Source organism: Enoplosus armatus, chromosome 19 (genome assembly GCF_043641665.1).
Source record: "Enoplosus armatus isolate fEnoArm2 chromosome 19, fEnoArm2.hap1, whole genome shotgun sequence".
Taxonomy (NCBI): Eukaryota; Metazoa; Chordata; class Actinopteri; order Centrarchiformes; family Enoplosidae; genus Enoplosus; species Enoplosus armatus.
The window spans coordinates 2,941,844-2,958,422 of record NC_092198.1 but is presented as its reverse complement, the minus strand read 5'-3'; the positions used below and the strand labels follow the sequence as shown (position 1 = coordinate 2,958,422).

General features: G+C 41.1%; 2 protein-coding genes across 2 annotated transcripts; both read right to left on the bottom strand.

Moving 5' to 3' along the window:
- Nucleotides 1-4,274: 4,274 nt before the first annotated feature.
- On the bottom strand, nt 4,275-4,712 carry uts1 (urotensin 1). Its single transcript, XM_070926216.1, has one exon. It carries the CDS (start codon nt 4,710-4,712, stop codon nt 4,275-4,277), a length of 438 nt encoding a protein of 145 aa, XP_070782317.1.
- A 3,732-nt stretch (nt 4,713-8,444) lies between these two features.
- mpv17 (mitochondrial inner membrane protein MPV17) lies at nt 8,445-16,217 on the bottom strand. Its single transcript, XM_070926251.1, has 7 exons — nt 16,145-16,217; nt 13,162-13,277; nt 12,522-12,614; nt 11,995-12,090; nt 9,149-9,181; nt 8,953-9,005; nt 8,445-8,617 (listed from the first exon to the last, which is right to left on the bottom strand). The coding sequence occupies exons 1-7, from the start codon at nt 16,215-16,217 to the stop codon at nt 8,548-8,550; spliced, it is 534 nt and encodes a 177-aa protein (XP_070782352.1). The 3' UTR covers nt 8,445-8,547.
- Between the last annotated feature and the right edge of the window lie 362 nt (nt 16,218-16,579).

The window sequence follows — 16,579 nt, the reverse complement described above, 5'->3', positions numbered from 1 at the left end:
TGTATTTTGTCCTTTTTATTTTTCAAAATTTCAAATTATGGATAACAGAGTTTTTAAGAAAAATGCATGAATGCAGGAGAATGACAATACCAGTGAGCAGGATGTACAACCTAAGGAGTGGGCAGATAAGCTCATTACTGTAGCTAGTACTGCAAATGACTTGCTTTTTTTAGGGGGGGGGGTTTCTCGAGGACTGCTTGATGAATTTTGGGCTGTTGCGTATGTGAGTATGTGTGACTAAAGCCATAAGAACATTTTCTGATCTGCCTCCTCTGTAGTTATGGTGACCTGACGCTACTTGGTTAAAGAGTTGATGTTGTTGTCAACGCATACCATGAAAAGACCAAAACCAACAATGAATAGATCCGTCTTCTCTCTGTGTATCCGAAGCCTGATATATCTCATTCTTCTGTGTGTCATAGAAACCATAAACTATTAAAAAAACACATCAGTGAGCAACGCTGCTGTAAAGAACCTCTAGAGCACCAAGTCTGTATTAATCCACGTCTGAAAATAGTCCCTCACAAATGCACAATTTACTCCCTTTTGAGTAACGTTTGCTTTAAAGATGTTGATCCGGACAGAAATATCTCAACAACTATTAGATGGATTAGATTTGTTATAAACAGAACCAAATACCTGCAAGACTAATGACATTCCCATCAACCTCAGCTGGACGTTGTGTTTAGTGCTAATTACCAAGTGTTAGCATGCTAAACTAAGATGGTAAACATAGTTGGACTAACATTGTTGGTTTGGGTCTTTTTAATGGGATTTGTTGACAATAAGAGAATGTAGAATAATGCCCGGCATGTCCTTTAAGGTTAAGGATTAAAAGAAACCAAGACTGTTTGTAGGAGAACCAACAGAACCATAAGTAGGTTGAAGCTTCTGAACAAACAGCTAATGTTGTCATTTTTATGGGGAGGACAGTTTGAACCATGAGGTATGAAAGGAGGTTTTTATTCCCTCTGATTGCATGTTCTCTTCCTTTTTTTTAACTTTATGTTATTATTATTATTATGAAGCCAGCTGCACAGGTGTTTTGCTTCATGTGACAGTTTCATGTAGTTTGTGGGTTTTGTGATCTGTCAGTATATTCTGTCGATTTGTCCTCTTGTGCACAGACATATCGTCTCTTCCTGAAACTTGTTCATGTTACAGTGGGCTGCTCTTTTGATTGTGGCTGTGGCCGCTGAGTTGCATATAAAGAACTAAATAATAGATCAACTTTATCAAATAAAGCACAAATATATGCTAAATCCACTGTCAAGTGTTTGTTTGACTCAGTTAAAATGTATTAATTTTAAATGTAATTCGTCATTATTATTATTATTATTATAGAGGTCCAACGTGGTTCTCTTCGGTGTTAGAAAGTCTTTTACATCCTGGCATTCTACGTGAATGTCAATCTCTAAATTACACTTTATCTTCATGCAGGAAAAAGGTAATCTCCGCCTCAAGGTGTTGCAGTATTTGACTTTGCGTCAGGTTAAATGTTTTGCACTGAGAATCTTTCTGATTTTCTTTCTGAATTCTGCAGATTAACACACACACACGTCTGTCATTGCTTTGATCTACAAAGTGAAGGCATTTGTAAAGCACAATGAGGGAGATGACACTGAACACACACACAGAAACAAACAGAGGGTGATAAGGCAGAAGAATCGCCAACACACCCACAGTTTGGACTGAGTCATAGAAACAAAGGACACAGAGGCCATTTTGACTTCTGTGTTTGTTTCTTCTTTCTCTCGCAGTTTCAACAACTTGAACACAATTAGTGGTCACTTCCATCATGTCTGAGCCTTCAAACTTAAAGGAACCTTCTAAAATGCTTCTGTTGCAGCGACAGTTTAAAGCGACGACAAATTAATAAATGACGAGTTTATAAATATTATCAGTCTTCTACAGTTCAGCGGCTGGTCTAATTAAGCAGTTTTATTTCATTTCTTTCCTGTATCACATACGAAATACCTTAACAAGCAACATTAAGTGATTATATTTTGGAATATATCAACCCATTCCTCTGCAGAAGATCCCCAAACATCGCTTCCATGCATTGGTCTAAAACTGGCAATAATACCTGAATGTAGGTGTAAGGTTTGTCCTGTGGGTGGCGTTAGAGGGAAGTCCGTGGAGGTCATTAAATAAAAAGTGTTGAGACGTTTAACATGTTGACCAATGTAAATAGTTTGAGCCCAACTGGGAACCATTGCTGTTGAACCAAGTCATCCCAGAAAGACAGAAAATGACTTCAACTTCAAAAAGTGTTCATCTCCCTGGAAACATGAATATGATCTAACTTGTTCTGAGGAGAGTTCATGGAGAGTCCAAAATATATAGTATATCAAAGTTTATTCTTTGCAGAGCATCAATCTGTTCAGTAGATTTCTACGAATTCAGACATTTTGATGTTTATTGGGAATATTTTGACGGCTGGTGGCGCCGAAGAAGGTCGTCGGGTCAAGTAAAAACATTAGGATTCAAAATTTGTTTGTGAGATAGTTTGTCATGAACCAAAGTGTTGATCAAGTGCAAAGTTTGACCTGATGGTGGCGCTAGACAGGAGGTCAGTGGGAAATCTGGCCGGTAGGTGTTGAGATTTTGTTCTGAAAGTGTTCTCAGATTAAAATCCTTCGAGCTGGACAAAAGTCGCCCGTTGTCGTCTTTGTGAAGAATCCCAGTACAAATGGAAAAACATCGGATGACACTTAAACCACATAGCAGTCACAAACAGTTGTATTTTATAATCGATGAATACATTTATAATCAGCACAACAACAGAATGAACAGAATCAAAAGCGATGATTTTTGTTTTTACTTCAAACTTTTTTATTACAAAATATAAATGGCAAAAAAGCTTTTTTTTTTTTCTTCTTTTGCGAAAACAAAGAATGTGATCAGTGTCAGACATTAATGTTCACGGTGAAATTATAAAGCTTTTTTTTTATTTTTTTTCTTTTGTTGTTGTTGTTGTTGTTGTTGTCGATTAGCATGCTACAGTCGATACAGTACAGGTGATAGTGCTCCCGCTCAAACTGAAGGACAGAGAAGAGGATGACGGGAAGGTTTGGATGGAAAACAACTCAACATAAAGTGTGTTTTGTGTTTCGTTCCACCTCAGCTCCTTTGTCAAACAAATCCCATCAATCCCAATACATTAAATTTGATCAATCCGTGGATTTAAAACAACAGAGAATCAGAGGAGCGTTTGATATCAACATCTTTTTTTTTTTTTTTTAAGGTTCATTATGGGCTAATTGTGGCCGAATGCCACCTTAATTTGGACACTTATGTATAAAACCAAGTATTGAACCATTATCGGTGCCATCATGAAGCCTTTACTGAGCAGAGTACCTTAATTACCCCTTTAGCAGTAGTCGTTTATATCAACCGATCACACAAAACAACAAGAAAACAAAATGAACAGCTCACCGTCTTTGTAGTCCGACTTAAATCATTGTAAGATTCATTTGAAGGATCAACCTAAAGGAGGTTATATTATCATTGTGACCATGAACTGGAGGTTAGAGTTGCCCCTTGTTTGTATTTCCCACTACATTACACAGAGAGAACCAGAAAACACTCACAGTGAGTCATTACATCTGAAGGTTGATTCGTTTTAGGATTGCGGATGAAGACGGTTCTAATATCTTAGAAGGTTTCTGCACAGCATCAGTTCAGTTACAAACATCACCATCATGCACCTCCCATTAGACTTCTGTAGCTGCTGGGGCTGACAGCTACCAGCCTATAGAAGGGGGTGAATATCACGTTATCATCATTCCAACAAACATTAAGACTTTGTACATTTGTACATGTTTAGGTCAACCCACTGTGACTTATTTGTTTTTGTCATTTTCACTCCAAGCATTTGATCAGAGAGACAAATGACAAAGAACAGCGCTGCTCAAATCCAGCGAAACCCGACAGTTTCCAAAAGTCCAGTGCTGAGAGGAGTGTGTGTGTGTGTGTGTGTGTGTGTGTGTGTGTGTGTGTGTGTGACGAAGGTGAGGGTGAGAAGTCCGTTTCCATATTTTCCAACAAAGTCTTTAAATAACACTTAAGATTTTACGTTTTGCTCGCGGATGCTGTGACGCGTAAATTGGCACCATCTGTGCGTAAAATGATGATGATGAGGAGAAGAAGAAGAAGAAGAAGGCAGGCGCACAAACAACGACTAATGTCAGAGGTCTGGGATACTCAGACAGCGGCTGGGCTGCTTTAATGAGGCATTTAAAAAAAAAAGAAGAAGAAGAAGAAATGGAGCTTTACTTCCCGACCTCGTCGAGGACTTTGCGGTTGAGCTGAGCCTGCTCCCTCTGGCTCTCCATCTTGGCCATCTGGATCATATTCCTCAGCAGGTGGAAGGTCAGGTCGATGGACAGCGGCGGCTCTTCGCTCCGTTTCAGCAGCTGCGCCGCCGTCCTCACCGCCTCATCCTCGCTCTCCTCCTCTGGTGGGAGCAGGCGCAGAGGGTCCGGGTTCCTCCTTTGGAGAAGCCTCAGGATGTTGTCGCCCAGTAGATCCGAGGCGGTGCTGTCCCCGGCGGCGGCCGCCCTGAGGAGCACTTCGTCCAGTTGCTGCGTCTGGAGGCGGCCGCTGCCATCCAGCCAGCCGGGGAGGATGCGCGGTCTGCCGGCGGCGGGGCGGAGGTGCGATGAGAGGAGGACCGAGGAGAGGAGCAGGAGCAGGGGGACCGGCTTCATGTCCTGCAGCCAGAGGTATTTATTAAGAGGACAGTTCATCACAGAACTCACATTAAAGACTGTCGGCGAAGCCTGGAAGTCCTTCACTAATTCAGGCCATTTCTCACTTTCCCGGAAGAAAAAAAAGAAGCAAATAAGCAAATATTTTGGAGATTAAACTTGAGTGAAAACAATAGAAGAGGAGAAGAAGAGGATATATGAATGATCTGCCCGACGTGTTCTCACTGGCACGAATACGTCCAATTCAACAAAACTTGACCCTGAAACAAAAAGAATAAAGCAAAGCTGCTTACTTACTTTATCGTCTCCAGACGCTGCAGCTGAACTTTGTGGTCGGTGCCGGTGAGAGTTCAGGTCGGAGCCGAGTCTGGAAAGTCCCTGTGAGCGTCTACCGGAGAGGACGGAGGGTTTTATACATCCAGCCTGCTCCTTTGACGTCAATGCAAGCACAGAGACCGGTTTGGAAACTGGACAACTATCGAGACGACAAGGCAATATAGTCCTGAGGGACAGCTGGGGATGCTGTGACCGACAGAAAATAAAGGTTGCATTTGTTTTCAGGTTTATTTCCTATGAGGGTGGGATGTGGGACCTCCCAGGGGTACAAGAGGAGGACACAGGGGGCCTTGAGGGGTGGGGGTCTCTGAGGTTGGGGATTCCTTGAGAAAGTTGGAAGGGTTCTATTATAGACTTATTGGGGCTTCTTGGTGTTGGATACCCTCAGCCAGCTTTTTATTTCTTTCTAAATTTGACTAATAAGGTATTTTTTAATGCACGTGATCAAACTGGACACGAGGGTTTAAGGTTGAATTAAAGTGGAAAATTAAGGATTAACAGGTTCTGTAGATCCTTTAAAGCCAAAGTGATGCAACAAGATGGGAAAACACAATAAATTAAGTGTTAATCTTCTTTTCACATCAATAGGAGTTAGTTGAACACTTTATTTTATTATCAGCTGAACAAAAAGATGAAAAATCTCTTCAAACTTGCAGTGAATGAAGCTGGGAGCTGTCTGTGGTGCTGAACTGGCTGCAACTCTACATCGTTATTAGATTATATATTATATTCTGACCAGACCGGAGTTTCTGAAGTGTTTACAAACAATTACACACCGCGAAATAAATCCACGTTAGACAAATAACCTGCCAGGAAGCCAGACGAGTGACAGACTCTGTCTCTCGGCTCTCTGTTTATTCTCTAATGGGGAAACTTACTGGAGTCTCAGACCTCAACTACTCCAGGAACATCCTCAAGGACTTGTCAAACACGTCCACCCACTAATATAAGTTTATTTAAATGCATTAAAAACCAATTTTCTCAACGAGCGTCTAGTTATGAAGCGTTGGTTCTGACGTGGTCTCAACATTTTCTGCCTTTTTGGTCATTTCACACGAGACTTTTCTGTGTGTTTGTTTCTAGTCTGCAGCTCTCAGTTGGGATAACAACAAAGGGGGGTGTCATGTACTTCTGAGCACCAGTGTGTTTAATTAATTTGATTGACAGTGGCCTTGCAAAATAAGCAAATGACCCCAAACTGTCACCAACTCACTCAATCAAACCACACACACACACACTGATGCTGTCAAAGTCATAATAAATATAAACAAAGGATATATTTTTTCAAAACATTTGACACTATAGAGAAAGTTTCTGGGGTCCTTCAGACCAGACGCAAACTAAAAATACAAATTAATGTCCAATAAAGGCCTCAAAACTGATAAAACAAACAGGAGGTTTATGACTTTAGTTTAAGTCTGTGCATATTTGGATGTACAAATTCTACATCAGCCATCAACAGCCACCAGTAGTCTCTCATAGAAGACATCAGTATCGTTACTGGTGCTCACTGGTGCCATTTAAACCCCACATTCAGTCTCTGTGACGTTAACTGAACGTTTTAAACACGTCAGCTCCATCGCGCTTCATGTGCAGGTTAGAGAGCTAACAAGACCGTGTACCGCATTTTCATTTAATTACCTTGGTTTGAACTTAAAACACAGCGAGCTTTGGTGCTGAATCAAAAATGGATTCCAGCTTTCTGGGGAGAGGCTCACATCCCTCGGGGTGGGGGGGGGGGGGGGGGGGGGGCCCTATTTGGCGGATTTTCAATGGATTCGTCAGACGTTTTTTTCGCTCGCTGCTCCCTGATATAGCCCAAGTGTGCTTGTGTGGGGGGGAAAAAAAAAAATGTGTGCAGTTAACTTGGTTGACAGCCCGGCTCAGCAGCCTCCACATCTCCCTCCAAACAAACCCCACCCAGCCAGAGATAAGTTGGCCACAAAAGTGAGCGAGGTCAAACGCACCATTGACATCGCCTCATGTAAAACTTTATTAGCTTATACGCCAGAGAGGGCCTTTGTTATTACAAACGTACACGTTCAGAGTATAAAGATCTCATTAACATGGAAAAATCAACACGTCAACAGTGATTGTCGATGCTCGAATGGATTGTTGTTTCCAGAAACAAGTGTACAATGAAATGACACTGACTGTTCAACTCTTCGGGAGATTCACTTGATTTCTTGTTGAGAGTTAGATGACAAGATCAACACCGCTCTCGTGTCTGTACAGTGAACATGAAGCTAGACGCAGCAGCCAGTTAGCTTAGCTTAGCTTAGCGTAGCACAAAGACGGGAAACGGGGGGGGGGGGGGGGGGGGCAGCTAGCCTGGCTGTGTCCAAAGGTAACACAATCCACTGACCAGCACCTCTCAAGCTCACTAGTTAACACTTTATATATCTTGTTTGTTTAATCTGTGCAAAAAACAAGGTGTAAAATGACCATTTCTTGGGCAGGCACAGTTGCCAGGCAACCAGCAGAGACGCCCATCAGTGAACAGTCCAGCACATGACCCCTGTTAAAACCACAACTTGTCATGTTTACAACAAACAAGATACATAACGTGTCAACTAGTGAGCTTCAGGAGGCACTGGGAGGTGGATTTTGTTACACCCCCCCCCCCCCCCCCCCCCGTTTCCAGTCTTTGTGCTAAGCTAAGCTAAGCTAATCAGCAGCATGCCGTACAGACGTTCATCATCGTGACATCATCTAACTCTCAGCAGGAGAGCAAATGAAAGTATTTCCAAAAATGTCAAACTACTCTTTCATCATCGGGTTTTGTTGTCAGCATCGAAGAACAAGCGCATCTTTCCAGAGTCATGATTTATTTCAAAAAAAAAGCGGATGCTATACTTCACCCACAGAAGCCTCAACAGACCAGAATGCATTGCATCCTGCACCTGATAAGACTTTACTGATGAGGCATTAAAGATTGTGGCTGTCTTCTCACTAACTTAATGTACATTTATATATAAATCCAAAAACAGGAAACTTGTACACTTGAGGAGGATCTGAGGGGGAAGTTTCCTTCATGATGAGACAAAACATAGAACTATTAACGAATGATTTCAAGTGATTAACAATACATTAAACGGATTACAAAGTTTCATGTGCAGACAGTAGGTGTTAATGTGTGTGTGTGTGTGTGTGTGTGTGTGTGTGTGTGTGTGTGTGCGTATGTGTGGCTGCACTGCGGCACAACTGCCAAATCCCATTTCCATAAATAACAAACTTTCACAGACATTTCTGCAAATGCAAGTTTGACTTTCAAGTGTGAATTTGTCATTCAGAGTAGACGAGCACTTTCTCCCGACCTTTATGAGTGACTCAGTCACAGTTTTACACATTGGAAATATCAGAAGACTAAGTAGCCTAAAGTAAGTTGGACCAGAACGTCCCGTGTCACACAGACACTACAAATGAGTGTCTACTCATCATCGTCATCATCATCGTCAGCATCGTCATCAACAACTCAGGCCGGACTTGTGATCGCCGTTCACATCTTGTTGGCCTTCCAGGTCAAGTAGGAGTTCCAACCGACAGCAACAATCTGGACGACAGCCAACCTGCAAGCAGGACGACGTCACATATTTAACCAATTTAATTGAATCATTAATTTATAATTACGGTTCTGATGATTTCCAGAATCAGAAACAGGTTCATTGCCGAGGAATTTGCCAAATAAACAAAGTAAAAGAAGTCAAGAGTCACGAATGTAAAATAGAAATTTACAATTAAAATACGTAAAATATATTTATTCTAAAATGAAGAGCGGAGATATTAGAAAACTGGCTTTCAGATATAATAATTTGAGCCAATATAGATTCTCCGTCTTTGCACTTCACGCAACCTTCACACGTGTTGACGCAGCTGTTTGCGTGTTCGTAAAGTCAATTCGTACCTGTGGTGCAGAGGAATGAAGTAGAAGTTGGCGATCTGGACTGGAGGCCACAGCTGAAACACACACGGACGACATTCAGGGAACAATTCAGACGATGCAGATCACGTCTGAAAATGTATTTCAACTCAAGTGGTTCATTTTAACACAATAAGACAGATATTTACTTTACAAAGTAAACCATACAGGGCGAACTTACATAGTAATTCGAGATCAGGGCATCCGTGTAGTCCTGCGAACAAAGATTAAAAAATTGAAATTTAATTTTAAAAAAGTTGGCATCATAATGAGCGCTGCATCACTTTTAACCAGGAGCGAAGTGTTTGGTCCAAGTGTTTTAGCAATAAAACGAGTTGCTAAGTCGGAGAGAAGTTAGAGGAAGTCTCCAAAACCTGCTCAGAAAGTCATTAATCAACTCAATAATCCACAACTTCCATTCATCCATCTGTCAACCAGCGGACGTAGTGAGTGAAGTCATTCACTCCCAGCAGAGAAGTGAAAACGTCTTCAGAGGAAACTCTTTTTGAGGAATTATACAAACACATAAATTATAGAGAAGTCGCTGATGGTTGAGATTATTTTTTTTTAACATCTGTAAAGAAACTTTAAGACTTCTGGCCTCCTGCTCGGGTATCTGGTCCAGCCCTCCGACCCCCTCCGACCCCTACCGGCTGTTTCCACTGTTCAGCGATGGAAAATGCTGATGTGAGAAATGGTGATGTGTTGAAACTCCAGTTGGTGGAGAGTTTCAGTCCAAAACAATGCAGGAAGGAAGTCTCAGCGCCAAATAATAATCAGCAGACGGCCAAGAAATGGTTGAATAATTAGTAATGATCGACATCTCTATCGACCCCCTGTAGATGCAGCACATTCTAGTCATGGCACAGCATTAATATATAATATTCAGTATTATAATATATAAATATTCATGCCAAGGAAACAATATTGCATTTAAAAGTGAGCATACATACATAACGTATGCACTTTTGCACTTCTGGTTAGATGAAGTTGCATCTAATCTAATGTGTGTAAACGTGAACAAGGAACAGTTTTCAGATGCAGCTTCTGTCCATTGTTCTGAAACACTAAAACCTTGTCCGTCCTAATAGCCAGTATTTACTAATACTACTACAACAAATGTATGACTTTATGTACACAGCACTCTTCAACAAGTCAACAAAGTTACAAAGCGCTTGACGCGGTTGAACCAGAATCTATTCGGACGTATTAAATACGCTGTGAAAATAATCAGAAATGAACTGAAAATGAGTGTAATCTCGTTAAAGAAACAGTTTTGCTAAATGCTAAAACAAAGGGTGGTGGATGCAGACTTTTAGACTCCACAGTAAATATAAAAAGGTGAAAACACACACACACACACACACACACACACACTCCCTATGTCATCGACTTAAAGGTCACCTCAACATGTCTCGACATATAAAAACATCGAGCCAATATTCCAGTTACAATCTCTTTTCTGGTTGATTTTCTTTTCGGGGTGAAACTGTTTTCTAATTACGGACAAACAAGCTGCTTTTCCACCTGAGGTGAAATTACTGCCGCCGATCGCCGCGTCACACACACACACACACACACACACACACACACACACACGTCAAAATCTGAGGGGGCCTTTTCTCGGCTCCTCCAGGGGTCTCTGAGCTGTTTTCACAGTTAGCATACAAGACAGATAAGACCAGATAATCAATTAATGATCAATTAATCAGAGATTTCAGCAAACTGCTGCCACTTAAACTCAGAGGAAGTTAAATGTTTTTACAGTTTCACCAAAATCTAAAGCTGTGTCCCGATATCCCTAAATGTAGTGCGTTCTAGGGCTAAATAACAATTCATCTAATTGCTGTTTATTTTCTCGATTAGCTGGTTATTAACTATTAAATGTCAAAAAAAAAAAATAGGTAGAGTGCCATCATGATTTCCTATAACTGAAATCAAACTGTGGAACTGGATTCCATCACAATCTGACAAGAAATGTCATTAAATCAAAAACTTAAGAGATTCAGTCACAAAGAAAATCAGAAAATCTTCAGTTTTAACATTACAACAACATGCTAATTGGTAAATGTTAGCATGCTAAACTAAGACACTTTGGTCCATCGGGGGGGGGGGGGCAAAGTCTTTATTGGATGCGTGTCCGGCTTCAACAATCAGAGCGGCTGTTTGGTCAGCGGCTCCATTAATTTTCCTCTCACATTTCCTCAGTGCCAGGCCTCGTTGTAATGAGCACATTTGTCATTTATTTTCTGTCCTTTCTGACATTTACCAGTTTGGCCTTTCAGCTCCACGCGCCTCCTTTTGTAAATAATTGATGGTGACCAGCCGCATGTTGGGTAAGCAAGGCGGTGACGGACGTTTGAGCAGCTGGCACAAGATGACAGTTAGCTCTGACCTGGCATACAAATACACACACACACACACACACACACACACACACACACACACACACACACACACACACATATATGAAGATATGAGTCACTGCAGCTATTTCCACAGCCCCTCCCCCCTCGCCTCTTTCCTCCTTCACAGGAAATAGTTTCTAATAATAATGAGAGGTGAGTGTTGGAGGTCAGATATTGTACTCACAATGAAAACCAAACTTCCTCTCCGTGTACTCTCATTTTCCCGGGCTCTGTTCATACAGAAGAAATACTGTTTCTCAAGTCTCAAGTATAAATATAGAACGGCAGGTCGAGTCAAATCAGAGCCGAGAGGAGTCCAGTACCAAGTTTAAATATCTGACAACAACAGCAGGCAAGTAAAAGTAAAAACTGTGATACCACTCTCTGACAATGTGTGTATTCTGCTTATTTCAGGGTGTAGGGACACTGGAACCTTTCCCAGCATGCACTGGTGGAAGGCAGGAGACGGGTAAACACATAATGTATGTAATTAACAGTGTCCAGTCCATCTATCTGCTGCAGAGACTTTGGAGAGGATGGTAACCACAAGCTTCCTGCTGTGAGGACCACAGAGGGAGCAACGCTGCCGGAGATACGCCGCGACATAACGCGAACTCACCCTCTTCAGCTTGCCGACGTTCTCGTCCACCGTCAGTCCGTTCAGAGCGCCGGAGAGGCAGAGGAACGCTCCCAGGAAACCCGGAGCAAAACACAACTACAGGCGCACAGAAAGAGGAAGAGGAAGTCAACTTCAAGTGGGTTTGGATGCGAAAAAATCGTGGAAAACTAATTAAGATCACATTAGTTTAATCATTTCTACCTGGTGTTAAAGTGTTAATGTATACAGTTCAACAGACTGTGTAGAGAAGGGGGGGGTGGGGGGGGGGGGGTCACAGAAAACGGCCACGCTGTTCAGGCCGCTTTGTTCCAAACTCTTGACAGAATTTGACAGTTTCCTCCCGTCAGCCTGATGTGAGGAAACCGTCTCTCTGTGGTCGGGACTCATTAATTGTGGCCGAGTGGAGGCCAGAAACAGACCCTCGCACACAGTCGTACGGGCGCCTCACTGAGCTCGTTTCCACTTTGCTTCTTGGTTTGTCTTTAACCAACAAGAAGAAGAAGAAGAAGAAGAAGTGTTTCTCTCACCTGGTCAACCAGCATCTTCTTCATGGCAGCACTTTTAGTTCCTCCGACCACCAGCCTGTCCAACACTTTGTACCAGCTGCCGATCACTGGCCCCTTTTGTTGTAAAACAAACAAAAAAGTTATGATTCTTTTCTTATAAATGTGCTTTTTTTTTTAAATGAACTGAGGTGCCAAAAGAATAAAATGATGGAAAACAAAACACTGAAACTTCTTCTGAAAAGTTAAATATACATTTTCTGTTTGCTTCACTCCTTGAACATCAGAATCTATATAAGATGTAAACTACCAAACTTAATATATCATTAATGTGAGGAGGGACGATACATGATGCATGAGTCATGAAACAGCGACAGATAAACGTCTACACGTCTCCCTCTCTATAATTCATAATGACGATGGAGCAGATTGGAGGAACATAAGACGATTATGGAAATATAAATAAGCTTCGAGTACGTCGAGGTGACGTCAGAAAAGAAATGCGCCGCTCGAAAGGTGAATTGTGCAGCTGCCACGGGACTACACACAAGAGGCAGAAAGAAACCGTATGTAACACTTATAGATTTGCAGATGTGGTTTTTGATGCTGTTGAATGCTTAAAGACAATGTTTTAACTTTTGTGAATATTTGTGCGTTAACTTACCACGAAGAAGAAACCGATACTCATCATCTTGGCCGTCCGGCGCACGTCGTGATGAGCCAATCCTCTTCTCTCGATCAGCTGTTGGGAGATGACATCACCAGCACCCACTAGAGACCCTGGAGGACAAACAGGAGACGGACACAGTGTCTCCGACCACTGAGCATGACGATACAGGGGATGTTTATTCCTCTGTGGACGATTTATTTTCACTGCAGCTTCAGGAGAATTACGTGTTCCATATTTACATCTGTGAATCCCACAGTCGATCAAAAAACTATAAAAAAACAACAACAAACTGGAGCTAAAATGGCTCCGAAGGCTCCATCATGTATTACAGTGGATAGCACTAACGCAAGGGAGAAATAACGAGTCCAAAAGGTCCACTCCAGCAGCATACTGGGTAAAAAAAACGTGGCTTCATTTCAGTAATCGTACATTTAAATGATCTCCATTCAGCTCGTTCACATCTAGTGAGGCACTGCTGTGGAGTCACTTTCATAGCTGCAATAACAGACAGCACTGATTCAACGTCGCTGAGCGTGTTAGCAAACATCCATTTTACGAACCCAGCATTCATTTGTCCTCACTCTCCTTTTAGCTGTGGTTTGGATCAACTCCTGAGGGAAATATCTGCCTCTTTAGCTGCTCCACTATGTCTGTGTTGAGCAGGTAGAGTACAGACTGGCTGTTAGAGCTCGAAACTCTAACAACCAAACTGTTAATGTGCTTTAAAACCAAATCTCAAGTCTCGAGTCCACATGCTGCGCTAATAATACCATTTATTTTTTGTCTTAACTCACAAAAAGACACATAAAAGACGCGTTCAGCAGGTGGAAAAAGCTTTTTAAACCCCACTGACATGATGTCACCCACTGCAGCCCACATACCACAGTAAAAACTGGCAGCACAGCATAATAACACAGAACAAGAGGTAACCTTTCCTTAAAATGTCATGGGAGAACTAATAAAGGTAGTTAGGGTGACAAGGTGGACACACACCGACTCTCACACACACACTCGCCGAACAGAAAATGTCAATTGTACACCTTAATAGTAATAAATACAAGCACTTCCTTTGTCACTTTGACTCAGACGCCTTGATGGGCAGTAAAGTAAAGTAAAGAGAGGACCGAGCGGACTTAAAGCTCCAGAGCTTCAGACTGTCGCTCAATACAAACACAGACTCAGAGGTCACAGAGGTCACGGAGGGGTGGACGCAAAGAAATACTCTAACATCAAATTTAACACCTCAAATCGCACATGCATCAAAGAGGAGTAACGGATGTTTGTAACTCACATCTCAGGCAGCGTTTGATTCAGAGTCAGATTTGAATGACTTTAAGTCGCCCAATCAGAGCCTCAAACCTGTCTGATCGTCATAAATGTAGGCAAATATGAATGCACCTATACCACAATAATGAAAACATTAGCTCCACAAGGTTGATTTGATAACTTTACATTCAACGTAAGGTTTGATAACTCACTCATGTGAAGCTTTTATAAAGGAGGCTTTCATCAGAGTTGACTGAATAATAATTGGACAAAGGTAATAAACAAAAATACAATTTGGTTTTGTTGTACTGAACTCATTGAACAATATGACACCCAAAAACGTCTTTACCCCCCAAAAAATACAAAACAAACTCGTCTTTCTCGTCTCTGAATGCTGACTATTAAAGTGAAACTGCATTTAAACCTGCTTTAATTCTGAAATTAATTTAAATATAAGCTGCAGGGACTAATAATTAGTGGAGGAAAATGTACTCAGATCCTTTACTTACTTCCTTAACTAAGTAAAATCTAAAAATACTTCATTAAAAGTCCTGAACTCAAAATGTTACTTCAGTAGAAGTACACAAGTATTATCAGCAAAATGTACTTAAAATATTAAAAGCAAAAGTACTGATTATGCAGAATGGCATCATATCATACGTTTTTTATGTAAAAAGTAACTGTAAGTAAGTAAGTAAGTAAGTGTAAGTAAGTGTCAGATAAATGTAGTGGAGTAAAAAGTACACATTTTTCCTCTGAAATGTAGTGCAGTAAAAATATAAAGTAGCATAAAATGGAAAGACTTGAGTAAAGTACAAGTATGTCAAAATCGTACTTGAGTAAATGTCTTACAGTTTGTACATTCTTCAGAAAAAGGACCTTCTGTCAGTTTTGGCTGCTGCTGTGCGTCAAACATCTGGTGAGCGTCGCCTCCATCTAGTGGTGATTAAACTGAACTACACTGGCAGACTAGATTACTTTAAACATATGAACAATAAACAATTTGCTCAGATATTTGGACACAGGAAGAGTTATATTTTGCAGTGATAGCTTGTTCACATGTGGTCAGATCATAGATACACAACAGCTCCGATATGTTCCCCTCAGTTGTTGAGCTTTAGGCTTCCCCTTGTCACGTTTTAGTAAATTAGAGGCTTAATTGTTTTCTTCATTATAGAAGCATCTTTTCAAATCATTCTGAAGTTACCGTCTTATAATTCCTTATTTTGACTGAGGGACAGTCTAAAGATCCAAAAGGTTTTACATTACTTTATATGGAGGAGCAGAAAAGACAGGAAATCCTATACCGTAATCAGCAATTCATGTTTTATCTTCTTAACAGCCACTTTACATTCACGTTGATTATGTTCATCTGTTGCATGTTTAGTCTTTATCGTCTCAAAAGGAGCAGACAACAAAAAAAAAAAGCGCAGTTCAAAGACCTTTCCTTTTTGTTGATTCTGAAACTGAGGTACCCTGTAAACTGGAGCAAAGGTCATGAAATGTTAAGCCCTTTTGTTTTTCTAATCACTCACACTTACTTTGTCTTAACCAAGAAAAGAACATTTCCGCACCTCTTAATTTCCTAATTAAGATGCCTTAGTTTGGGTGATGACATTTCTCTGCTGTCTTTTCTTCAATGGAGGCCTGCAGTTGTTGGATAAATGCAGTGTGTAAGAAATAATAATAATAATAATAATAATAATCCTACCAGCGGTCACTATCTGCATTGTCCAGGGGTATTTGTTCATCAAGATTTGGTATGATCTCCACAGGCCTGCCATTCTCCCTCCTGGGAAGAAAATCAATCAATCAATCAATCAATCAGTCACAAAGTGATCACAAAAAAGGTGATTTCTCCTCTTTTACCCCGCCCGCCGGCAGGCAATGTGACTCAAATCAAGCGACCCTGCTAATCAGTTCCGTTATATTGTCTATTACTTGTCGATTAGTTTAACTAGTTAGTCTGCTTCTTTTAGGCTAAGTTGGAGGTGGCTAGTAACTTAGGTTATTTTGTTAAAAAACAATGTTTCCTGCACGGAGATCTGTCGTTTTAGCCTTTAGTTAACAAATACCTTTATACAGACCACGTTTTCTGACCAATTAAGCAACACTTGAGTGAATTTTAAACATTTTACAGACAGAA

What these genes read in the sequence shown, in the direction of transcription:
- uts1 (XM_070926216.1), bottom strand. Translation starts at nt 4,712, where the DNA reads ATGAAGCCGGTCCCCCTGCTCCTGCTCCTCTCCTCGGTCCTCCTCTCA.
- mpv17 (XM_070926251.1), bottom strand. Translation starts at nt 16,217, where the DNA reads ATGGCAGGCCTGTGGAGATCATACCAAATCTTGATGAACAAATACCCC. An exon ending in ACGTCGGCAAGCTGAAGAGG is followed by an intron (nt 9,182 to 11,994) that starts GTGAGTTCGCGT and finishes CTTTGTTCGCAG; the next exon opens with GACTACACGGATGCCCTGAT. An exon ending in CCCTGATCTCGAATTACTAT is followed by an intron (nt 9,006 to 9,148) that starts GTAAGTTCGCCC and finishes TGTGTGTTTCAG; the next exon opens with CTGTGGCCTCCAGTCCAGAT.